We start from the raw sequence: 19,174 nt of genomic DNA, 5'->3' as shown, positions 1-19,174 counted from the left end.
TTAAGGTTAAAAAAACACATTATTTTCCACATACTGTACATTATTGTTTCTCCTCTATGCCCCGCCTTTCTGAAACACGTCGATTAAAGTAGTTTCGCTTTCACAACGAAACACAGCACCTTCACGACATGGCGGCAGCAACAATACTACAGCGAGAATAAAAGTTACGCCTTCTTTCTTTGCGTGAACATTTGGGCGGCGTTATGCAAATCTTCCCACACCGTGACGTAGACATGTGGGGGCGTGTTAAAACGAGCTGTTTTAGGGGGGCGTGGCTGACTCTTAACTTTTATAAAGAATATCTCTTTGGATTTGAGAGTTTAGTCTTTGCAACTTTACAGATCTTCTTTATGCACCAAGAGCTTGTAATTCAAAATACAACAAATTTCATGAATTACACTTGAAATATTGTTAAAAATGTAATTGTTATTGATTTACCTCGGGAAAAATATATATTTACAATGTAGATGTAAGCAAAATCTTAAAGGGGTCATATGATGCGATGATATGATGCGGTTGCAAAGACTAAATTCTCAAATCCAAAGAGATATTCTTTATAAAAGTTAGGAGTCAGCCACATCTACCTAAAACGACTCGTTCTAACACGCCCCCACATGTCTACCTCACGATGTGGGAAGATTTGCATAACGCTGCCCAAATGTTCACGCAAAGGCGGCTAACTTTTATTCTCACTGAAGTATTTTTGTTGCTGCCGCCATGTCATGAAGGCGTTGTGTTTCGTTGTGAAAGCGAAACTACTTTGTTTGGCCTTCCAAAAGAGGACGATATCACTTCGTCATGCCTGGAGCTGATCCGTGCTGGTCGCTGATGGAATACATCAGTTATGTGCTGTGGATCGCCGGATCGGCTTTCACCGTGGACGAAGTGTAGTCCAGCCCGGGGTCGTCACGTGTGGTTGCCACAAGCCTGCCGGCCTCTGCTCACTCTAGCCCGCAGTGTGTGACGCTGTGTGTTTCGTTGTGAAAGCGAAAATACTTTGTTTGGTCTTCCAAAAGAGGACACGACTAGAAACCAGTGGTTAAGTTGTATTTACAATAATGTTCCAGAACACTTCAACCCAAATATTCAGATGTGCACAGCACATTATGCGTTTCCTGATCCTGGTAGAGTAGACTACAATGCCGGCTGTTCTGACTCACAGTCAGTAAGTACGTTTTTATATTTAAAGGATTTGCCACTGATGATTCAAACGCAAGTTTTAAGCAGTGTAGAGTAGCACTTGTTGTTTGTCATTTCTCCGATCACAAATGCAAACATGGTTTTATGTTTACACGGCGTGATGCAACGCAACGCGTAAAAAAAACAGTATAAGTGTTATTATAATCAGTAATTATGTCCCCACTGGATGGATGGGTTTTCATATTTTTGTCTCGTCGCTCTGGCCGGACAGGGCATCACAGTATGTTAAGGGGCGTAACATTTCCGTTAGAGGTATTCGGCCAATCACAACGCACTGGATAGCTGGCCAATCAGAGCACACCTCGCTTTTCAGACTGATGAGATTTATAAAAATCGACACGTTTCAAAAAGGCGGGGCATAGCGGAGAAACAATAATGTACAGTATGTGGAAAATGTGTTTTTTTAACCTTAAACCGCATAAACGCATTTCATTACACCAAATAATGTTCTTTTTAGCAACATCATATGACCCCTTTAATAGGTCAATATAACCATTGTAATTAATTATGTTTGGTAGTGACAAATTTGGGGAGGACAAATATTCCAAAACTTTCTGAAAATACAATATGAGAATTAACTGCACAATTGCTAGAAATGTTTACCTTGGATATTATACAATTTGCATACATACAATAAATTTTTTCCCCAAGATGTTTCCAACTCTGACTTTGGACCAATTCTGTAGAATGGCCCATATAATAGTTATATTAATAGGTCACACTATGTGCAGTGTGAGGACCAAACCGTATCTCCAGGTGAAGATATTTTGTAAATTTCTTAGCGTAAATACATCAAAACTTAATTTTCGATTAGTAATATGCATTGCTAAGCAATTAATTTGGACAACTTTTAATGTGATTTTCTCAATATTTTGCTTTTTTTGCACCCTCAGATTCCAGATTTTCAAATAGTTGTATCTCAGCCAAATAATACTCATTTATTCAGCTTTCATGTGATGTATAAATCTCAATTTTTGACCCTTATGACTGGTTTTGTGGTCAATGGTCACAAATTTCACTGCTTCCATTCCTTTAACTTGAAATCTTTGACCTACCAAGTCAGTGAACGCATGGAACATTTTATAGCCCACAAAAAAAAAGTTGACAATAGTTAACCAGAGTATACATTAAAAAAAAAATACAAATAAAAAATTCACACAATACCATGCAATAGTTTCAGCATTTCATGTTTTAATTTTGCATGTTTAATTCTTCATTCCAGCTGCACTCCAAATCTACAATATTCTGAAAACGTGCACAAAAAGGTTTTAGGTTTTCCTTCCTCCTGCCAGAAAACAAAAAATAAAATAGAAAAAAAAATTATAAAATAGAAAACATAACTATTACTCAAGCAGAGTATAGAGGAAACTAGTGTTAATTCTAGAAAGTTCCTTCTAGTCATGTAATTGATCAGTAACTCAAGTCGCATCATAATATAAATGTCAATTGGGAATCCTCCAGTCTGGGCTCTACACCACAGGGTTAAAAAAAAAAAAAAAAATTCTCTCCAAAAGAAATATTTTCAACTCATTATTATACCAGTAATGTCATTTATGCAGAAACTGCAGCATCTCCCATCCCTCCCTCAAACAAAATCTCCAACTTCAGGATAAAGAAGAGGAAAAAAAAGACAATATTGAGGAATGACAAATATTCAAACATCCAAAAAAAAAAAACTTTTTTTTAAATAATAATAAAAAAACAGCTCACAGATTCAAATCGATCTGATGCAGAAAACGGAGCTTATTCTCTAAAGCTCATTTCTAGGATTTTAAAATCTGTAACTTCCTAGAGTTAAATTAAAATAAATAAATGTTTGATATAGGGAAAGCGCTATAATTAGTATTTGCTTTCTTTTTTATTTGTTTCTGTTTTTATAAGAAAAATCTGAGATAACAAAAACATTTATGCGTTTTCAGATTTTTCCACTTTCACTTCTATACGGTAATGTTAACTGACAAAATATGCAAAGAAAAAAGACATTAAAAACTGTACGCAAAGGGATTTTAAAAACATTTTCATGAAATAAATAAATAAAATACTTGTGTATATCCATGAAGCATAGCTTGGGGTGGGTGAAAGGAAAAGTTAGGTTGAAAATACTTGGTTTCCTTTTGCACTTAGAGAGCGTAATGTGATGGAGGAGGAGAAAAGGGGCGGTGGGGTGGCGGAGAGCATCAGTTCGCGGCCATTCCTGTAGCCTCGGATGAGAGTCTGAAATCACAAGAGAAGACGGGTGTCTTTACACGTGTGCGCAAATGGTTTCAAGTCAGCTGAGACAAAAACTAGCAAATGGACATGTGGACTAGAAGCCTACAATACAGCCCAGGTTAAAGAAGTGCACTTCCATAATGTACTTAAAGTGCACAAATTTTGTACTTAATATACTAAAAGTGATTCTTTAGTACTTAAGATAAACTTAAGTTCATCTAAGTGTACTCAACTGTGCTATTTTGGGACACCACTGGCCTGTAGCATGAAGCCGGTTTCAGTTTTTACTCAGGCAAGTTCACGCTTAGTTTGAGCAAACTCTGAGTTTTCAGGCTCAAGAAGATTGGTTGGTTTTGAGCGGGTTTCATTGCCATTACGCTACACAGCTAACCTGCTCCGGAGCAGGTTTTATTCTGGGTTAGAGATGGCAAACCCAAACTTGACCAATCAGCTGCGAGCAAAGTGACATATCTGATGCAATTAAGCCACTCCCCCATATCTCTCGCTCCAGATTAAATCAGTTTAGAGTATCAGAATTTCAGAGACAAAATTGCCTTCTGCTGCTAATTATTTATTATAGTAATATCATATTAATTGTAATTATTCATAATTATATAAACTTTTAAAACTATTATGAGCTGGCAATTAATATTACATTTGCATTTGAATTAAGTTAAATATATACATTGCCTATAAATAAGTTTCAATTTATAAAGCTTTTAAAATGACTAATATGTATTTTCTTTTGTGCTCTTTGCTAAGGTATATAAACTATTAAATGTAGCTGATTCTTTTGCATAGCCAGGTATTTTCTTTCTGCTGACTTCTCAAACATTTGCTGCAGCAGCAGTGTTTATTCCTGCCTTGTAAAAGCATTTAAATTAATTCTATTTTTAATAACATCTATTCATTTTGAACAGAGAAGTGAATTGCGCTGACTCCTGCGAGAAGTGAATCAATCTGATGCTCTCCATGTTCCCTGTGATTGGCTGTTTGCGGCATGTGTCTCACTTTAAGGTTAATCACAAACTCTGGATCAACCCTGAGTTGACAGAGAACATTTATATCGAGCTTTGTGAGCCCAGTGAACCTGATTTGTTCGGTTTCGTTAACTCTAAACCTACTCTGAAACTCGGAGTTTGTTCATCTCGCTTCGTGCTACAGGCCACATGAATAGGAACTAAAATGCTCTTTTAACATACTATCTCTATTTTTAAAAAATGCATTTAGTCACCATTTGTAGTATACGTGAGTGTACTAGTGTATGAGAGATGGGTTTAAGTGTACTACAAGTGGTAACTAAATAAAAAAATAATAATTTTAAATACAGAGATAGTATGTTAAAAGCGCATTTTAGTTCATATTCATGGTGTCCGAAAATAGCACAGTTGAGTACACTTAAGTTTATCTTAAGTACTACTAAATAATCACTTTTAGTATAGCAAGTACAAAATTAGTGCGTGAAAATAGAGCACTTTAAGTACATCATGGAAGTGCACTTTTTTTTTTTTTACCTGGGAGCACACAGAGCAGGTTCATTACCGTGCGTTGATTAGGTACTCGGCCAGACTGATGCTGGCAGGTGAGCCGGTGATGGTGACCTGTCGGTCGGTTGAGCCCTCCACTGGATTGGCGATCTTGATCTGTGCCCCTGACATCTGACGAATCTCATTGATCTTGGCACCTTGGCGGCCGATGATGCAGCCAATCAACTGTCAGGAAAAAAACAGTAACATTTAGAAAAATTACTACTACTTAAAATAACTTCACTATTTGAATATATTATAAAATGTAATTTATTCCTGTGATGCTGGATCTTCTGCAGGCATTACTTCAGTCTTCAGTGTCTAATATGCCTGACGAATCTCATTGATCTTGGCACCTTGGCGGCCGATGATGCAGCCAATCAACTGTCAGGAAATAAACAGTAACATTTAGAAAAATTACTACTACTTAAAATAACTTCACTATTTGAATATATTATAAAATGTAATTTATTCCTGTGATGCTGGATCTTCTGCAGGCATTACTTCAGTCTTCAGTGTCTAATATGCTGATTTGCTGCTCAAGACACATTTTATTATTAGGGGTTCAAGCACGTAGTGCTGAAACCCTATTGTAAATGTGAGGATTTTTAAATTATTATTCTTCTCCGGTAAAACTGATCATGAAGACCCAACCGTAAGGCCTAAAGAGCTGAAACTTGTCAGATCGTAGTATTGCTCACTATCCAAAGACTTGCCCCAATCTGCCTAAAGGGGGCGCTACAGCGCAAAAAACAAAGCCAATTGTTGAACAGAATGAGATATCGTCACCAAACTTGGTACACGTGTATTCGCTCAATGAGATGGGGAAAAAAACATTAAAATGGCTATAACTACGCAACTGTTGTTCCCATTGACTTGAAAATTGGTATGCAGTGTCTTTGTCACTTAGTAAAGTGGCACAAGTGTCTGTGCGGACATTCGTGTTTCTCAAAAAACATGTCCGCCATTGGCCAAAGAAGTTTAAGCACCTTTTAGACAAGGTTAACAGAGGTCGACCAGAACGAAAATCTGTGGGCATGTTCGACTCATGGCCCTAAAGGTCTGTAAGAATTTTGAAAGAAATCGGCCACTGGTGGGTGAAATTGCGTTTTTTTTAAGTGCATAAATGATTGTATATTGCTCGATTTTTCACACATACACTCAATCTTCAAATCATTCGATAGATCTCCTCATGCTGAGCAACTTTGCCTCGAGAAACCACTGCTGTCAATCAAATTGTTCATTAGTTATTCTCAATTACATTAATAACCTACTTTTACAAACTAGTCCTAGGATTTTCACTCAATCTCGATCAAACCACTCCAGCACAATTATCTGGACTCTCTAAATCAATCATTATTTTTAAAAAAATCATTTAGAAAAGGGGCGTGGCCAAATATACCCAAAAGCCTATAAAACCTAAACGAAAACTCAACATTTTACGAAATAAAGAAAACATGTGTCAGATGACTCTTAACAAGCATGCAAAGTTTCATGGAGATCGGACCATAGGTGGCGCTATAACAGTTAAAAAAGGCCTCAAAAACACAATATTCCTATAATAAATGTCCTCAAATTGCAAAAAAAAAAAAGTTAATATGATATGAAGTTCTAGTGTTTGTGTAAATATATGATATATGACAAGCATGCAAAGTTTCATGGAGATCGGACCAAAGGTGGTGCTATAACCTTTGGTGCTTCAAAATTATAAATTGATCAAAAAAAATTTAATTTCTAAAACCATTATCAAAAAAAAAAAAAAAAAGATGTTTAACATTGGCATTTGGACTGTTATAACATGGTCATTTAAAAATGTGGTCCTTATATAGTATACCTAAGTGCCTATACATTTTAAAAGAAAACTCCAAACATCACAAAACTATGTGAAATCATGCATTATATGATTCTAAACAATCATGCAAAATTGTATGGAGATTGGACAGAAACGGACACTGTAACAGTTATGAAAGTTAAAAACAGTACATATCTATGCTTCATTTACTGAAAGTGCAAATACAACCACTAGATGCAGCAAAGGATCACTCATTGGCTCATTCCATCACTTATATAGTTATTTTCTCAGGATTTATTAGGTACTGACATTCAGATGGTTTAAAATCATTATAGGGCCTTTCGCATCGCTTTAGTTCCAGAGCTACGTAGGGCTGTCACGATTACCGGAGTAAATTAGAGTACTCAATTTTAAGAAAATCCTATTACTTTGTAGTGCATTGGGTATTGGGTAAAATGGTAAAAAAAAAACAGCAAAATCTATCAAAGAATTATAATCACTGTAGCATTTCATAAAGCCTTGGTCAAATTTTTAATAACGAGTGACATAATTCATATTACACATAGTTTGGCAAGATGTAATAATTATCTCCTGGCAATATTATGCACTAACATAACTATTCTAAGGCCGTTGGCGCCCTCTGCAGATTTTCACCTTTCAACATAATCATGAATCTGCAAAACTTGTGTAATGCTCTGACTAGTCAATGCATGTTAAAGTCACAAATATTATCCAATTTAATTCTATTACAGTATATTACAGTTGTGTTACAGCCTAATGTGCATGACTTTGAATAGAAAGTTCAAAAGTACAGTGACTGGAAATGGACATGATCGGTTCAATGTTGCCAGGTTCATGCAGGTGTTTAGACATAAAACTTTGTGGCCATGAGAAAAGGATGTTCCCTCAACACAGGATCTTGACATACAGATGTTGTTACATCGACAAAATGATCTCGTGGCCACAACCTTATGTTCCCACAAATCAATATGCTACGTAGGGCTGTCACGATTACCGGAGTAAATTAGAGTACTCAATTTTAAGAAAATCCTATTACTTTGTAGTGCATTGGGTATTGGGTAAAATGGTAAAAAAAAAAACAGCAAAATCTATCAAAGAATTATAATCACTGTAGCATTTCATAAAGCCTTGGTCAAATTTTTAATAACGAGTGACATAATTCATATTACACATAGTTTGGCAAGATGTAATAATTATCTCCTGGCAATATTATGCACTAACATAACTATTCTAGGGCCGTTGGCGCCCTCTGCAGATTTTCACCTTTCAACATAATCATGAATCTGCAAAACTTGTGTAATGCTCTGACTAGTCAATGCATATTAAAGTCACAAATATTATCCAATTTAATTCTATTACAGTATATTACAGTTGTGTTACAGCCTAATGTGCATGACACGCATATGAAATAAGACAAGATAATTGGCAGATTACTCGATTACCAATATAAATCACCAGTGACAGCCCTAATTCTGTGGCCTCAAAGCACTATGATGTTCCCACAACTTACACACAGCCACGACAAAACGAATGAACCAAACATGTCCCTTCCCAGTCACCGTACAAAAGAACAGCATTTATTTGAAACCAAAATAATTTGTAACATTATAAATGCCTTTACTGTGTCGCTTTTGATCAATTTAATGCGTCTTGCTGAATAAAAATACTAAAAATAAAGTAAAATAAACGAGTCAAAAATTGGGAATGGTAGTGTAATTATTTACACTATGATACCACAATTCCACAATACTAGTTGCAAGGGGTTGAAGTAAAACTTTATAAATTTGTAAAAAGTAATTAAGATGTATCTGAACACCATAATTATAATACTTGCCTACCCCTTTACAGTTAGCCCTAATATTGTCATCAGATTTTCCCCTCCTGAGAGCAAGGTGTAGAATAGTGGTCTTCACTATTTTAATTTTTTCATGAGAGCCACACTGATAGGACAAAGGCAATAAGATTTGATACTTTGCTTTTTTTCCGCAAAGTATCAAAAGTTATATCCAGTCATAAACAGCACGTCTGCTTATCAATCGGTCATCCCTGAGCATACAATATGCAATGCAATATAAAGAGGGGTGGGGGGATTCGTTATCATTTACCAGTCAAATTTGTAACTGAGACGAGATGATTTCCCTTAATGACTAAAGCAGGATTACCTTAACGCTGGGAAGCCCATCATGTATCTAACCATCCAAAAGCACATTCGGCGTTAAGAGCTGGAAAGATTGTCAAAACTGGCAACTCTGCAGTGAGTCAGTGTCATGGACGTAAGGGCAGAGCAAGTTTAAATATCTTTTCTGGTCTATATTTACATCTTGTAATGCTACTGTTTATTATTTATTAATATAGGCTACTGTTAATTATTGTTTATTTTCTTAAATATAAATGATTTGTAATTGAGCAGAAGACACTCACACCATGTGTCGCGCTGCGCTGGAACAGCTAAAAGTCTGTCTACACTGGACAAAGCGAATAACAAGCGAATAATAAAGCGAATAACAAGCGACAAAAAAAATCATTTGAATGTTGCCCATCAAAAATAGAACAAGGCATCAGTTTACTGACGGTTTAGACAACATCACTGATTATAATGGGTTTTATTGCATTTTCTCATGTCGCGCCACTCACGTCCGGCGTAGACACGGTGTAAGTTTTTTTTATAGCCCAGCTTGTTTTTAATGTTTTTAGGAAATATCGGTGTTGACTGCATGATCCTATCATTGTATTAACTGCCATGCGAGCCACAAATTAAAGCTTGGCGAGCCACGCAATGAGTAACACTGGTGTAGGAAATGAAAGGTCAGCAAACTCACATCATTTGGAATGGTCAGTTCATGAGAGCCTGTCTGTGCAGTAGCATCCATACCAGCTGCAGAACAGAGAAACAATCACCATCAGCCAATGAAAAAATCAGACGCAAAGCAATAGTGTCTGAGAGACGGGATTTACCAGTGAAGCCTTGGCTGCTGGGGGCCAAAGGAAAGGGACTCTGCTGCATTGCCAACTGGTGGAGTTTAGTGAGCTGCGGAGACAGAAAACAGCATGCCAAGATATTTAACAGGCAAAACACTACATTTGAGAGTGCTCTAATGGGTTCAGACCCTTCTGTGTTACAGAGAATTGAGAAAACATAAGAACCGTCTCTTACATCAGGCTGAGGAATGGCATGTTGTCCCTGCACCGCATATGCCTGCAAAACACACGTTTGAGATGAAACACAGATCATTCATTCACACACACACACACACACACCGCAGGAGCATTAAAACACTCACCTGTCCTCCTGCAAAAATGACAGGCGATCCTGAGGGTTTGGGTCGGTAAGGGATGGTCACACCTTTAGGAGGCGACTGAAGCGAGAACAGAGGGATGATGGGTCATATAATAATTCTAACAATCTAATCAGATTTAGTTTCAATAAGCAACATTGTTTGTAGCTCTATGAACCAATTCAGCTCCTCATATTCAAGCGTCACAGGGATGTTAGTGTGTATAATTAGCGAGCGTGCTGTTGGACATGGAGCTGCTGATGTCCTGGTGCACATGAACATTCACACCTTACCACAGCTACTCAGTTTCTTTTAGAAATCAAATGCAATTCTTTAAAATAACTTGGAGCAAACAAATTAACATTAGAAATAAACCACACAATATCACATACAATCAAACTAAGAATTATTCAGACAGCAGATATAATGTTTGATATTTTTATACTAGTGGATGCAGGACACTATAGTTCATTTATGTAAGTGAGGACAGCAAAATAAAGCAAACTGTGACACATTATATCCAAAAGTTCTTCATACAGTGGACTAACAGTAAAATTGATAACAATTTGGGACCAAAAATTATTCCGACACTTTGGCCTGACCATGTTTTGCTCAAGTGTTTTTTCTTTAATTGCTAATCCGACCTTTTTACACCACAGACTGAACAAAATGAAGCATTGCTGGGTAATTGGTTGAGCTAAATTGGTTTTATCTAATTGTGTTCTTAAATGTAACAGCTCACAGCTATTCAACCGAATTCATTCCATACCTTTCTATCAAAGTTATCTGGCATTATCAAGATGAATTTGTTCTGACACAGTTTAACTCAGAGTTCTTGTGAAATCATATTCCCATTTTCTAAACCAGGGCTGCACGATAAATCGCATGCGATATTTAATGCGCATCTTGTCAGAAAGCCGGTTCTGTAATCAGCGGTAAATCTCCATCACCTGCGTGCTTTCACATTGAGCAGCATTAACTACACGGAGCCGTTGTTCACTGACGAGCTGTGCAAAAAATCAGCGAATATGAATGTGGTTTTGCGATTTATCGTGCAGCCCTATTCTAAACTATAGTGAATTAACTGTGATAATGTGAGAAATGTTGAAGGTGTCTGAATAAATTTTGGATTTACTGTATATCATGCTGAACACAGATGAGAAGTAATCCGTATTTACAATAATCCAACATGGTATCCATTCACAGTTTTTACACTAAATTAACTTTCTTTTTTGTATTTGAGCAAGTATGTTAATATCACATTACAATTTTAAAATTCTTAATACTCTGGAGAGGTCTTAAGACAGTAAGACTTCTTAAAGACCCGCAGGAACCCTGAAACCATCACCGCAGGAACAATGCTCAGCATCGCAAGTGCTTATGTTGTTTATATTTCTTTATCTCGAGATATGAAATCAGACTCCATTCACTGTACTACATCTTCCTGATCTTACAGTGCACGACTCGTGTACATTAGAGGAGTATTAGAACAGAGTTGCCAAGTGAGTGAAAGTGGTTTGTACCTCCTCTAGTTTCTCAATGATCATGGAGAAGGCTTTGAAGATGGCGGTGGTGGGGCCTGCGAGGGTGATGATGCGTTCGGGGCAGTTCCCTTCAGAAATGTTGATCCGAGCGCCGCTCTGCAGAGAACAACAGGCTCCTTTAGAGAGGCTCAAAAGACGATCACTACCACGTGGAAACCCATCACAACCACAGCTACACTCACCTCCTCTCGCATCTTCTTCACCGATTCACCTTTCTGCAAGATACAAAGACACATGTATACAAGTAAATGCATATAACACATTATGGGTGCATTCATATATAATCAGTTACACCAGTATTAGATCTGGTCGACCACTAGGTGGTGCTATGGGTGCCAATACAATAATATAAGGCAGTTTGATTCTAAATTTCCAATTGTATTATTTAAAAATGAAAACATTCAAATAAAACATTCAGATAAAGGACATTAAATGATCTATTTACACAAAAGATTAATTCAACTAAATTTGAAGGGCACACGTGCAGACGGGTGTCAGCGTAGAGCGCCTGCGTGGATTGTTTGTTTAATACCATGCCATCTTCTGCCATTTTTCATGAAAACTAGTTGAAAAAAATAATTATATATATATGGCAAAAATCATAATCACGATTATTTTGGTGAATATTGTAATCACGATTATGAGGGGGCCGTATCACCAAAACTTCATAAGAGTGCTTTATTTAAAGATAGTGATACATATCAAATATTTATTTCCTGTAAATAAGGTTGCTATGACATCTACATTGTAGAGACCAGCGGAATTTCAAACAAACAAAAGTCCTCAATTATTGAAAATAATTAAACTGTCAGTAATAAAAAAAAAACAAAGGACAAATACAATAGAATAAAAAGATACAAATGAAACCAACTGTGCTTTAATGTGTTTTTATGCAAGTCTCAAGCGGTTTACAGCCTACTACAGAAATGAATAATCAAATGTAAAATAAAACGGCATAGTCTTCACTGCAAGAATTAAACTTTTCTGTTTCTTATTAAAGCTACAAAAGTCTTCCACTCAAGAGCAGTGTGTGATTTTGAAATTGTCTTTTGTTGCTTGATTAATATTAAGCACACAGTCGCAGCAGGAATATTAGGCTGCTGTCACTTTAAGAGCCTCACAGATCCAATGTACCGTTACACACGTATTTTCATTCTCAACTCTTTACGTTCATTTATTACATAACTGATGAAGGTATACATGAATAATCAGTAAGCGCCACATTTTAAAATTTTTGCGTGTATTTGACCGTTTAGGTGCTAAAAGATGACTTAACATGTCCGTGTTCTGCTCCGTCTCGGAGCGCATATATCTTCCTGAGGAGCAGCGCAAGTTCTCTTTCACGCTTTTAAAAATCATGAATAAATATACTTCAATCAAGCACGTCCCATTTTGTTAGTCAATGGCTACCAGCAACCATTGGGTTACCAACATTCTTCAAAATATTGTTGTGTTCAACAGAAGAAAGAAACTCATTCAGGCTTGGAACGACTTCAGTAAATGACCGAATTATTGCTTTAAGCCACTGTATTCCTGAGGACACTGATGGAGGAACTGTTGTTATTATTAAGTAAACTTCATAATGTTTCCCCAATAAAGTGGAATAATATTCCATTCCCCTATACCAGGTATAAGCGATATTACTGTAACATAGGGCTGGGCGATATAGCTAAAAAAATGTATCAACGATACAATGTTTCATATCGTTCGGTATCGATAATTATTGAAATTTTTTTATAACCTTTTTTAAAACAGAGCAATAGAAAAATGCTGTGTTGGTTTACACCAGATGTAACGGGACACACACCTTCCAAAAAGTTAAACTTTTGTCTCATCAGTCCACAGAATATTTGCTTAAAAGTCTTGGGGATAATCAAGATATTTTTTGTATTATTTTTTATTATTTGTATTATTATTTGTAAAATACATGTTTTTTTGCAGTGGTTCCCCAAACTGCGGACTTGGCAACACTGTAGCATGCCAACTTGATGCTTCCTCTGAAGACTGCTTAGATGTGCTCTACTTGAAGCAGCGCTGCTCAGACCGATCTGTGTGTGTCATCAAAGAACTGCGAGAGCTATAAGAGAGCGAACGTCTCCTTATGCTTTCTCTCGCCGTACTTTGATGTCATACACGACCGATCTTCAAGTCGAACACACCTCTTTACTCTCACGTGTCACGTGACCAAGTGTAATCGCAGCCTCTGCGGTTGAAAAATCTAGTTTTTTTATATCGCGATATTATCGCAAATGCAATTAATCGTTCAGCCCTATTAACGGCCGCCCAAGTATATATGGAGAAACATTTTTGCTTTTATTATTTTGAGCCTCATACGTTTTTTATCCGCCCAAAATAATGAAACCATCCGTGATCGATTAACGAGTGGAAAATCTCCCCTCGCTCTAAACGTTTCGTATCTGGTTTACTCTCGCTGACGTTCCCACGTACGCTGCAGAGACTCAGACAAAGACAGGGCTCGACAGTGCGGGCACTTCAGTAGCAAATAAAAATAGATGCGTGCGAACTGTAAAATATATTTAAGGACCACGTGTGCGAATAAAGCAAAGTAAACGATAAAGTCGTTATTTTTGTTTTCTTTTTGCATAAAAAGTATTCCGGTAGTTTCATAAAGTTAAGGTTAAATGACGGATATCACGCGGACTATTTTACCGATGTCCTTACTACCCTTCTAGGCCTTGAATGTGGTAATTGCATTGCTGTCTATGCAGGGTCAGAAAGCTCTCGGATTTCATCAAACACATCTTAATTTGTGTTCTGAAGAGGAGTTTAGACAGATTTGTGAACAATATTTGAGAGAAATAGGCCTTTTGTGTACATAGAAAAAGTCTTAGATCTTTGAGTTCAGCTCATGAAAAATGGGGGCAAAAACAAAAGTGTTGCGTCTATAATTTTATTCAGTGTAATATAGCATATCATACATTAAACTGTATTTAACTAATATGTTAAACGTTTTCTAATCAAATTTTCACAAACCTTTTAAACTTTACAAATGTTAGTTTATGTTTGTGCTTATGGAAATGGATCTTTACCATCCCTAATTAGGTTTACTATTTTGCATCTTAGGCTCATTTTGAGCACAAAGTATGTGCTTTCTGCATATGTAATTGTTGAAAGTGTAATTGTATAGTTTATTGATTTTAAAATTTTTGTATTTAACTGTATTTAACACGAATAGTTATAATGTGATTACCCTCTAACCGATAATAGTCTATTAATAACAGATGGATAGTAGATTTGATTAGATTTGATAGACTCCCACTGGACGGCAACTAAAAAAGAAAGACACAGTGTCCACTTTATTCCAGTGGAATAACTATTGCACCACCAAGGAGCTATAGCAGATTGTTAAAAGCGCTATATAAATAAAGGTGACTTGACTTGACTATAGCAGAGGAGAGAAGTTTCCACCCCAGCGACTGAAGATTATCAGGAGTATTATTGTTATCCAACGGCTGTTGACTTTGATTTAGACCAGACTGAAGATCTCAGAGAGGAAGTGGAGCGGGAACAAGTTGTCTGTCTGTCAGAGATTTTGTTTGGGATGATTTGCAGCATCCGATGATGATGAACAGTCTTACAAACCTGGTTTATGTGACAGGGCTAGGCTAGCTACAACGAGTAGACTGTATGTAGTGCAGTGTTTCAGTATCCAAAAATGTATTATGAAAACATTAACCTCACAGCATTATTTATGCTTCTGCAGTGCAAAGATGGATTTTGTTGATACTGATTTCATTTGACTGGTACCAGCCTATACTGTCTTATTGTAATTGAATATTGATTATTAAATGCAAGAATTTTACAAAAAAGATGATGCATACATCTAATAAATCTAAAACAAATGCCCATATAAAGGTAAATATGTCCCTGGAAATCACTCCATCTTCTCTTTATCTCACAGTTGCTTGCCTCCTTGTGAACTACCAGAATTGTTGCTTGGTAAAAGCATAGGCAAATAAGTATAAACTAGACACAGCATTTGCTCTCAGGGGATTGATCATTTTAGATTTATTTGTAAATGGGTCATTCATGGGATTTGGTCATCTACCAAAAATCTAACATGCAGTGCATTCTGTATCTTTCATTCCAATTAAATATATGTACGTTTCAATCTATATATTTTAGTGTGGCAGCAACCAGTGGAGTTTCTGAAGAGTGTGCTTGAGCATAAATGCATAAGGGATCTCCTGGAGTATGACAAAAGAGGGAACACGCAATGAATTGAACATAAAATAAAGCAAAAACAGTGAAGTCATCAGCTGCCATGTTTATTACAGCTGCATCTCAGATCTCAAATCAATTAATTAGCAGAGGTTTTTACTCCACTACATTCATGTAACATCATTAACGCCCGTCCTATATTGTTGAACCAACGTGGTTCAAATGACGGAGATGTGACAATGTTTGGGAAACAGTCGTGACTAGCTAGTTAATTTCTACAACAGTGCATCATGCTATGGTAGGTAATCATGGTAGGTAATAAAAGCATAAACTAGAAGAGAAGATAACCTTTCCCATAGAAGTGTTACACTTTTTGGCTGTATCACCTTCTCATGTCTGTAAATGTAGGTAGTAATTAACAGAAATTTTTAAATAAGAACAACACATTAGTCCTTCAATTCTCTAGTGTAGTCTACCTACTATCAAACTATGTGGCTTCTCTGACTTACTCATAGATAGCCTTCGTGCTGATCCCTCTTGTCACCTGGTCCTTTTCAGAAACTCAAAAAAATGCCTTTCTTATGCAGTGTGTCCATCAAAACTTTTTTTAGTGCCAGATATAAACTCGCAATTCTGACTTTATTTCTTGGAATTATGAGTTTATATTTCACAATTCAGGAAGAAATAAATCAGAATTGCAAGATATAATTATTCTCCTCCGAATCACCCTCAAGCGCCATTTTGTAGAGTATCACGACGCATGCGCGTGCTTTGATCTGCATTGTGATGCTCTCCAAACTGGCACTAGGGTGATTCCGAAGGAGAAGAGATTTGTTGAATAAAGTTGTTAGTTTAATTTTTTTGCACACAAAATGTATTCTCATAGCTTCATAAAATTATGGTAGAACCACTGATGTCACAGGGACTATTTTGTCCATTTAACCCTTGTTATCTTTGGAGGGTCAGAAAGCTCTCGGATTTCATTCAAAAATTTGTGTGCATTAACTTTCTAAGAAGAGTACATACAGTGGGGCAAAAAAGTATTTAGTCAGCCACCAACTGTGCAAGTTCTCCCACTTAAAAAGATGAGAGAGGCCTGTCATTTTCATCATAGGTATACCTCAACTATGAGAGACAAAATGAGAAAAAAAATCCAGAAAATCACATTGTAGGATTTTTAAAGAATTAATTGGTAAATTCCTCGGTAAAATAAGTATTTGGTCACCTACAAACAAGCAAGATTTCTGGCTCTCACAGACCTGTAACTTCTTCTTTAAGAGGCTCCTCTGTCCTCCACTGGTTACTTGTATTAATGGCATCTGTTTGAACTCGTTATCAGTATAAAAGACACCTGTCCACAACCTCAAACAGTCACACTCCAAACTCCACCATGGCCAAGACCAAAGAGCTGTCAAAGGACACCAGAAACAAAATTGTAGACCTGCACCAGGCTGGGAAGACTGAATCTGCAATAGGTAAGCAGCTTGGTGTGAAGAAATCAACTGTGGGAGCAATTATTAGAAAATGGAAGACATACAAGACCACTGATAATCTCCCTTGATCTGGGGCTCCACGCAAGATCTCACCTCGTGGGGTCAAAATGATCACAAGAACTGTGAGCAAAAATCCCAGAACCACACGGGGGGACCTAGTGAATGACCTGCAGAGAGCTGGGACCAAAGTAACAAATGCTACCATCAGTAACACACTGCGCTGCCAGGGACTCAAATCCTGCAGTGCCAGATGTGTCCCCCTGCTTAAGCCAGTACATGTCCAGGCCCGTTTGAAGTTTGCTAGAGAGCATTTGGATGATCCAGAAGAGGATTGGGAGAATGTCATATGGTCAGATGAAACCAAAATATAACTTTTTGGTAAAAACTCAACTTGAGGAGAAAGAATGCTGAGTTGCATCCAAAGACTACCATACCTACTGTGAAGCATGGGGGTGGAAATATCATGCTTTGGGGCTGTTTTTCTGCAAAGGGACCAGGACGACTGATCCGTGTAAACGAACGAATGAATGGGGCCATGTATCGTGAGATTTTGAGTGAAAACCTCCTTCCATCAGCAAGGGCATTGAAGATGAAACGTGGCTGGGTCTTTCAGCATGACAATGATCCCAAACACACCGCCCGGGCAACGAAGGAGTGGCTTCGTAAGAAGCATTTCAAGGTCCTGGAGTGGCCTAGCCGGTCTCCAGATCTCAACCCCATAGAAAATCTTTGGAGGGAGTTGAAAATCCGTGTTGCCCAGCGACAGCCCCAAAACATTACTGCTCTAGAGGAGATCTGCATGGAGGAATGGGCCAAAATACCAGCAACAGTGTGTGAAAACCTTGTGAAGACTTACAGAAAACGTTTGACCTCTGTCATTGCCAACAAAGGGTATATAACAAAGTATTGAGATGAAATTTTGTTATTGACCAAATACTTATTTTCCACCATAATTTGCAAATAAATTCTTTAAAAATCCTACAATGTGATTTTCTGGATTTTTTCTTCTCATTTTGTCTCTCATAGTTGAGGTATACCTATGATGAAAATTACAGGCCTCTCTCATCTTTTTAAGTGGGAGAACTTGCACAATTGGTGGCTGACTAAATACTTTTTTTCCCCACTGTACATCAGGGTTGACTGTGTTGTTCCTCTTCTCTGACACCTTTACACATTTTTGCCTCCAAATTTTGCTGTGACTGTCTTGGTGGCAGCGGGTGGGTTGATTCCAGCAAAGCATCTGCACAGAGATCAGTCAGAAAAACACAAGCAGAAGCTTTAGGAGAATGTGCAGAATTGAACGAACTAGTTCAATAAAAAATAAATAAATAAAATAAAAGTTAAAAAGCAAATAAATAAATAAAAAGTATATTTTAAAAAAATTATAGTAAAAAATACCACTTTACAATAAGCATTTGGTGCACTATGTACTAAATTGATAGTTCACCTAAAAATGAAAATGAAATGTTCACCTAAAAGTGAAAATTCAGTCATAATCTACTCATCCTCAAGATGTTCCTAACATTCTTCAAAATATCTTCTATGTTAGACAGAAGAAAGAAATTCGTACAGGTTTGGAACAACTTGAAAATTAGTAAATGACGGATTTTCATTTTTGGGTGAATTATACACGTTAATATGTACACATTTTTACTTAATTAAATTGTGTTACCTTTGAACAAATTCAAGTGTGCAGGATGCCTGTTCCTGGTACACCAGATTGTTGTAGTAAGCTGCAAACCCAGCCACAAAGCTGGGGGGGTTAATTCACAACTGCTTGACTTTCAATGAGAGTTTCACTTACAATTGATAAATATTAGCAATACTTCATAAAAATAGATGCTATATATATATATATATATATATAAATCTAAAGTAATCTACATATTTCAGAACAGAGACGATATTTATACTTTTCGCCACATCAGCC

General features: G+C 36.9%; 1 protein-coding gene and 1 pseudogene across 1 annotated transcript; both read right to left on the bottom strand.

Annotated features, from left to right (window-relative positions):
• Positions 1-2,891: 2,891 nt before the first annotated feature.
• On the bottom strand, positions 2,892-11,886 carry LOC107550327 (poly(rC)-binding protein 2). Its single transcript, XM_016231597.1, has 9 exons — positions 11,752-11,886; positions 11,549-11,665; positions 10,258-10,290; positions 10,032-10,106; positions 9,905-9,946; positions 9,706-9,778; positions 9,570-9,625; positions 4,954-5,123; positions 2,892-3,414 (listed from the first exon to the last, which is right to left on the bottom strand). The coding sequence occupies exons 1-9, from the start codon at positions 11,845-11,847 to the stop codon at positions 3,378-3,380; spliced, it is 699 nt and encodes a 232-aa protein (XP_016087083.1). The 5' UTR covers positions 11,848-11,886; the 3' UTR covers positions 2,892-3,377.
• Positions 11,887-16,480: 4,594 nt separating this feature from the next.
• The window catches only part of LOC107550325 (uncharacterized), a 7,946-nt pseudogene continuing 5,252 nt past the window's right edge, over positions 16,481-19,174 (bottom strand).

The sequence above is a fragment of the Sinocyclocheilus grahami genome, unplaced genomic scaffold (genome assembly GCF_001515645.1).
Source record: "Sinocyclocheilus grahami isolate Dianchi unplaced genomic scaffold, SAMN03320097.WGS_v1.1 scaffold396.1, whole genome shotgun sequence".
Taxonomy (NCBI): Eukaryota; Metazoa; Chordata; class Actinopteri; order Cypriniformes; family Cyprinidae; genus Sinocyclocheilus; species Sinocyclocheilus grahami.
This window is presented reverse-complemented; position numbering and strand designations above follow the sequence as displayed.

What these genes read in the sequence shown, in the direction of transcription:
- LOC107550327 (XM_016231597.1), bottom strand. Translation starts at nt 11,847, where the DNA reads ATGAATGCACCCATAATGTGTTATATGCATTTACTTGTATACATGTGT. An exon ending in TCATTTTTGCAGGAGGACAG is followed by an intron (nt 9,947 to 10,031) that starts GTGAGTGTTTTA and finishes TGTGTTTTGCAG; the next exon opens with GCATATGCGGTGCAGGGACA. An exon ending in CAGCAGCCAAGGCTTCACTG is followed by an intron (nt 9,626 to 9,705) that starts GTAAATCCCGTC and finishes TCTGTTCTGCAG; the next exon opens with CTGGTATGGATGCTACTGCA.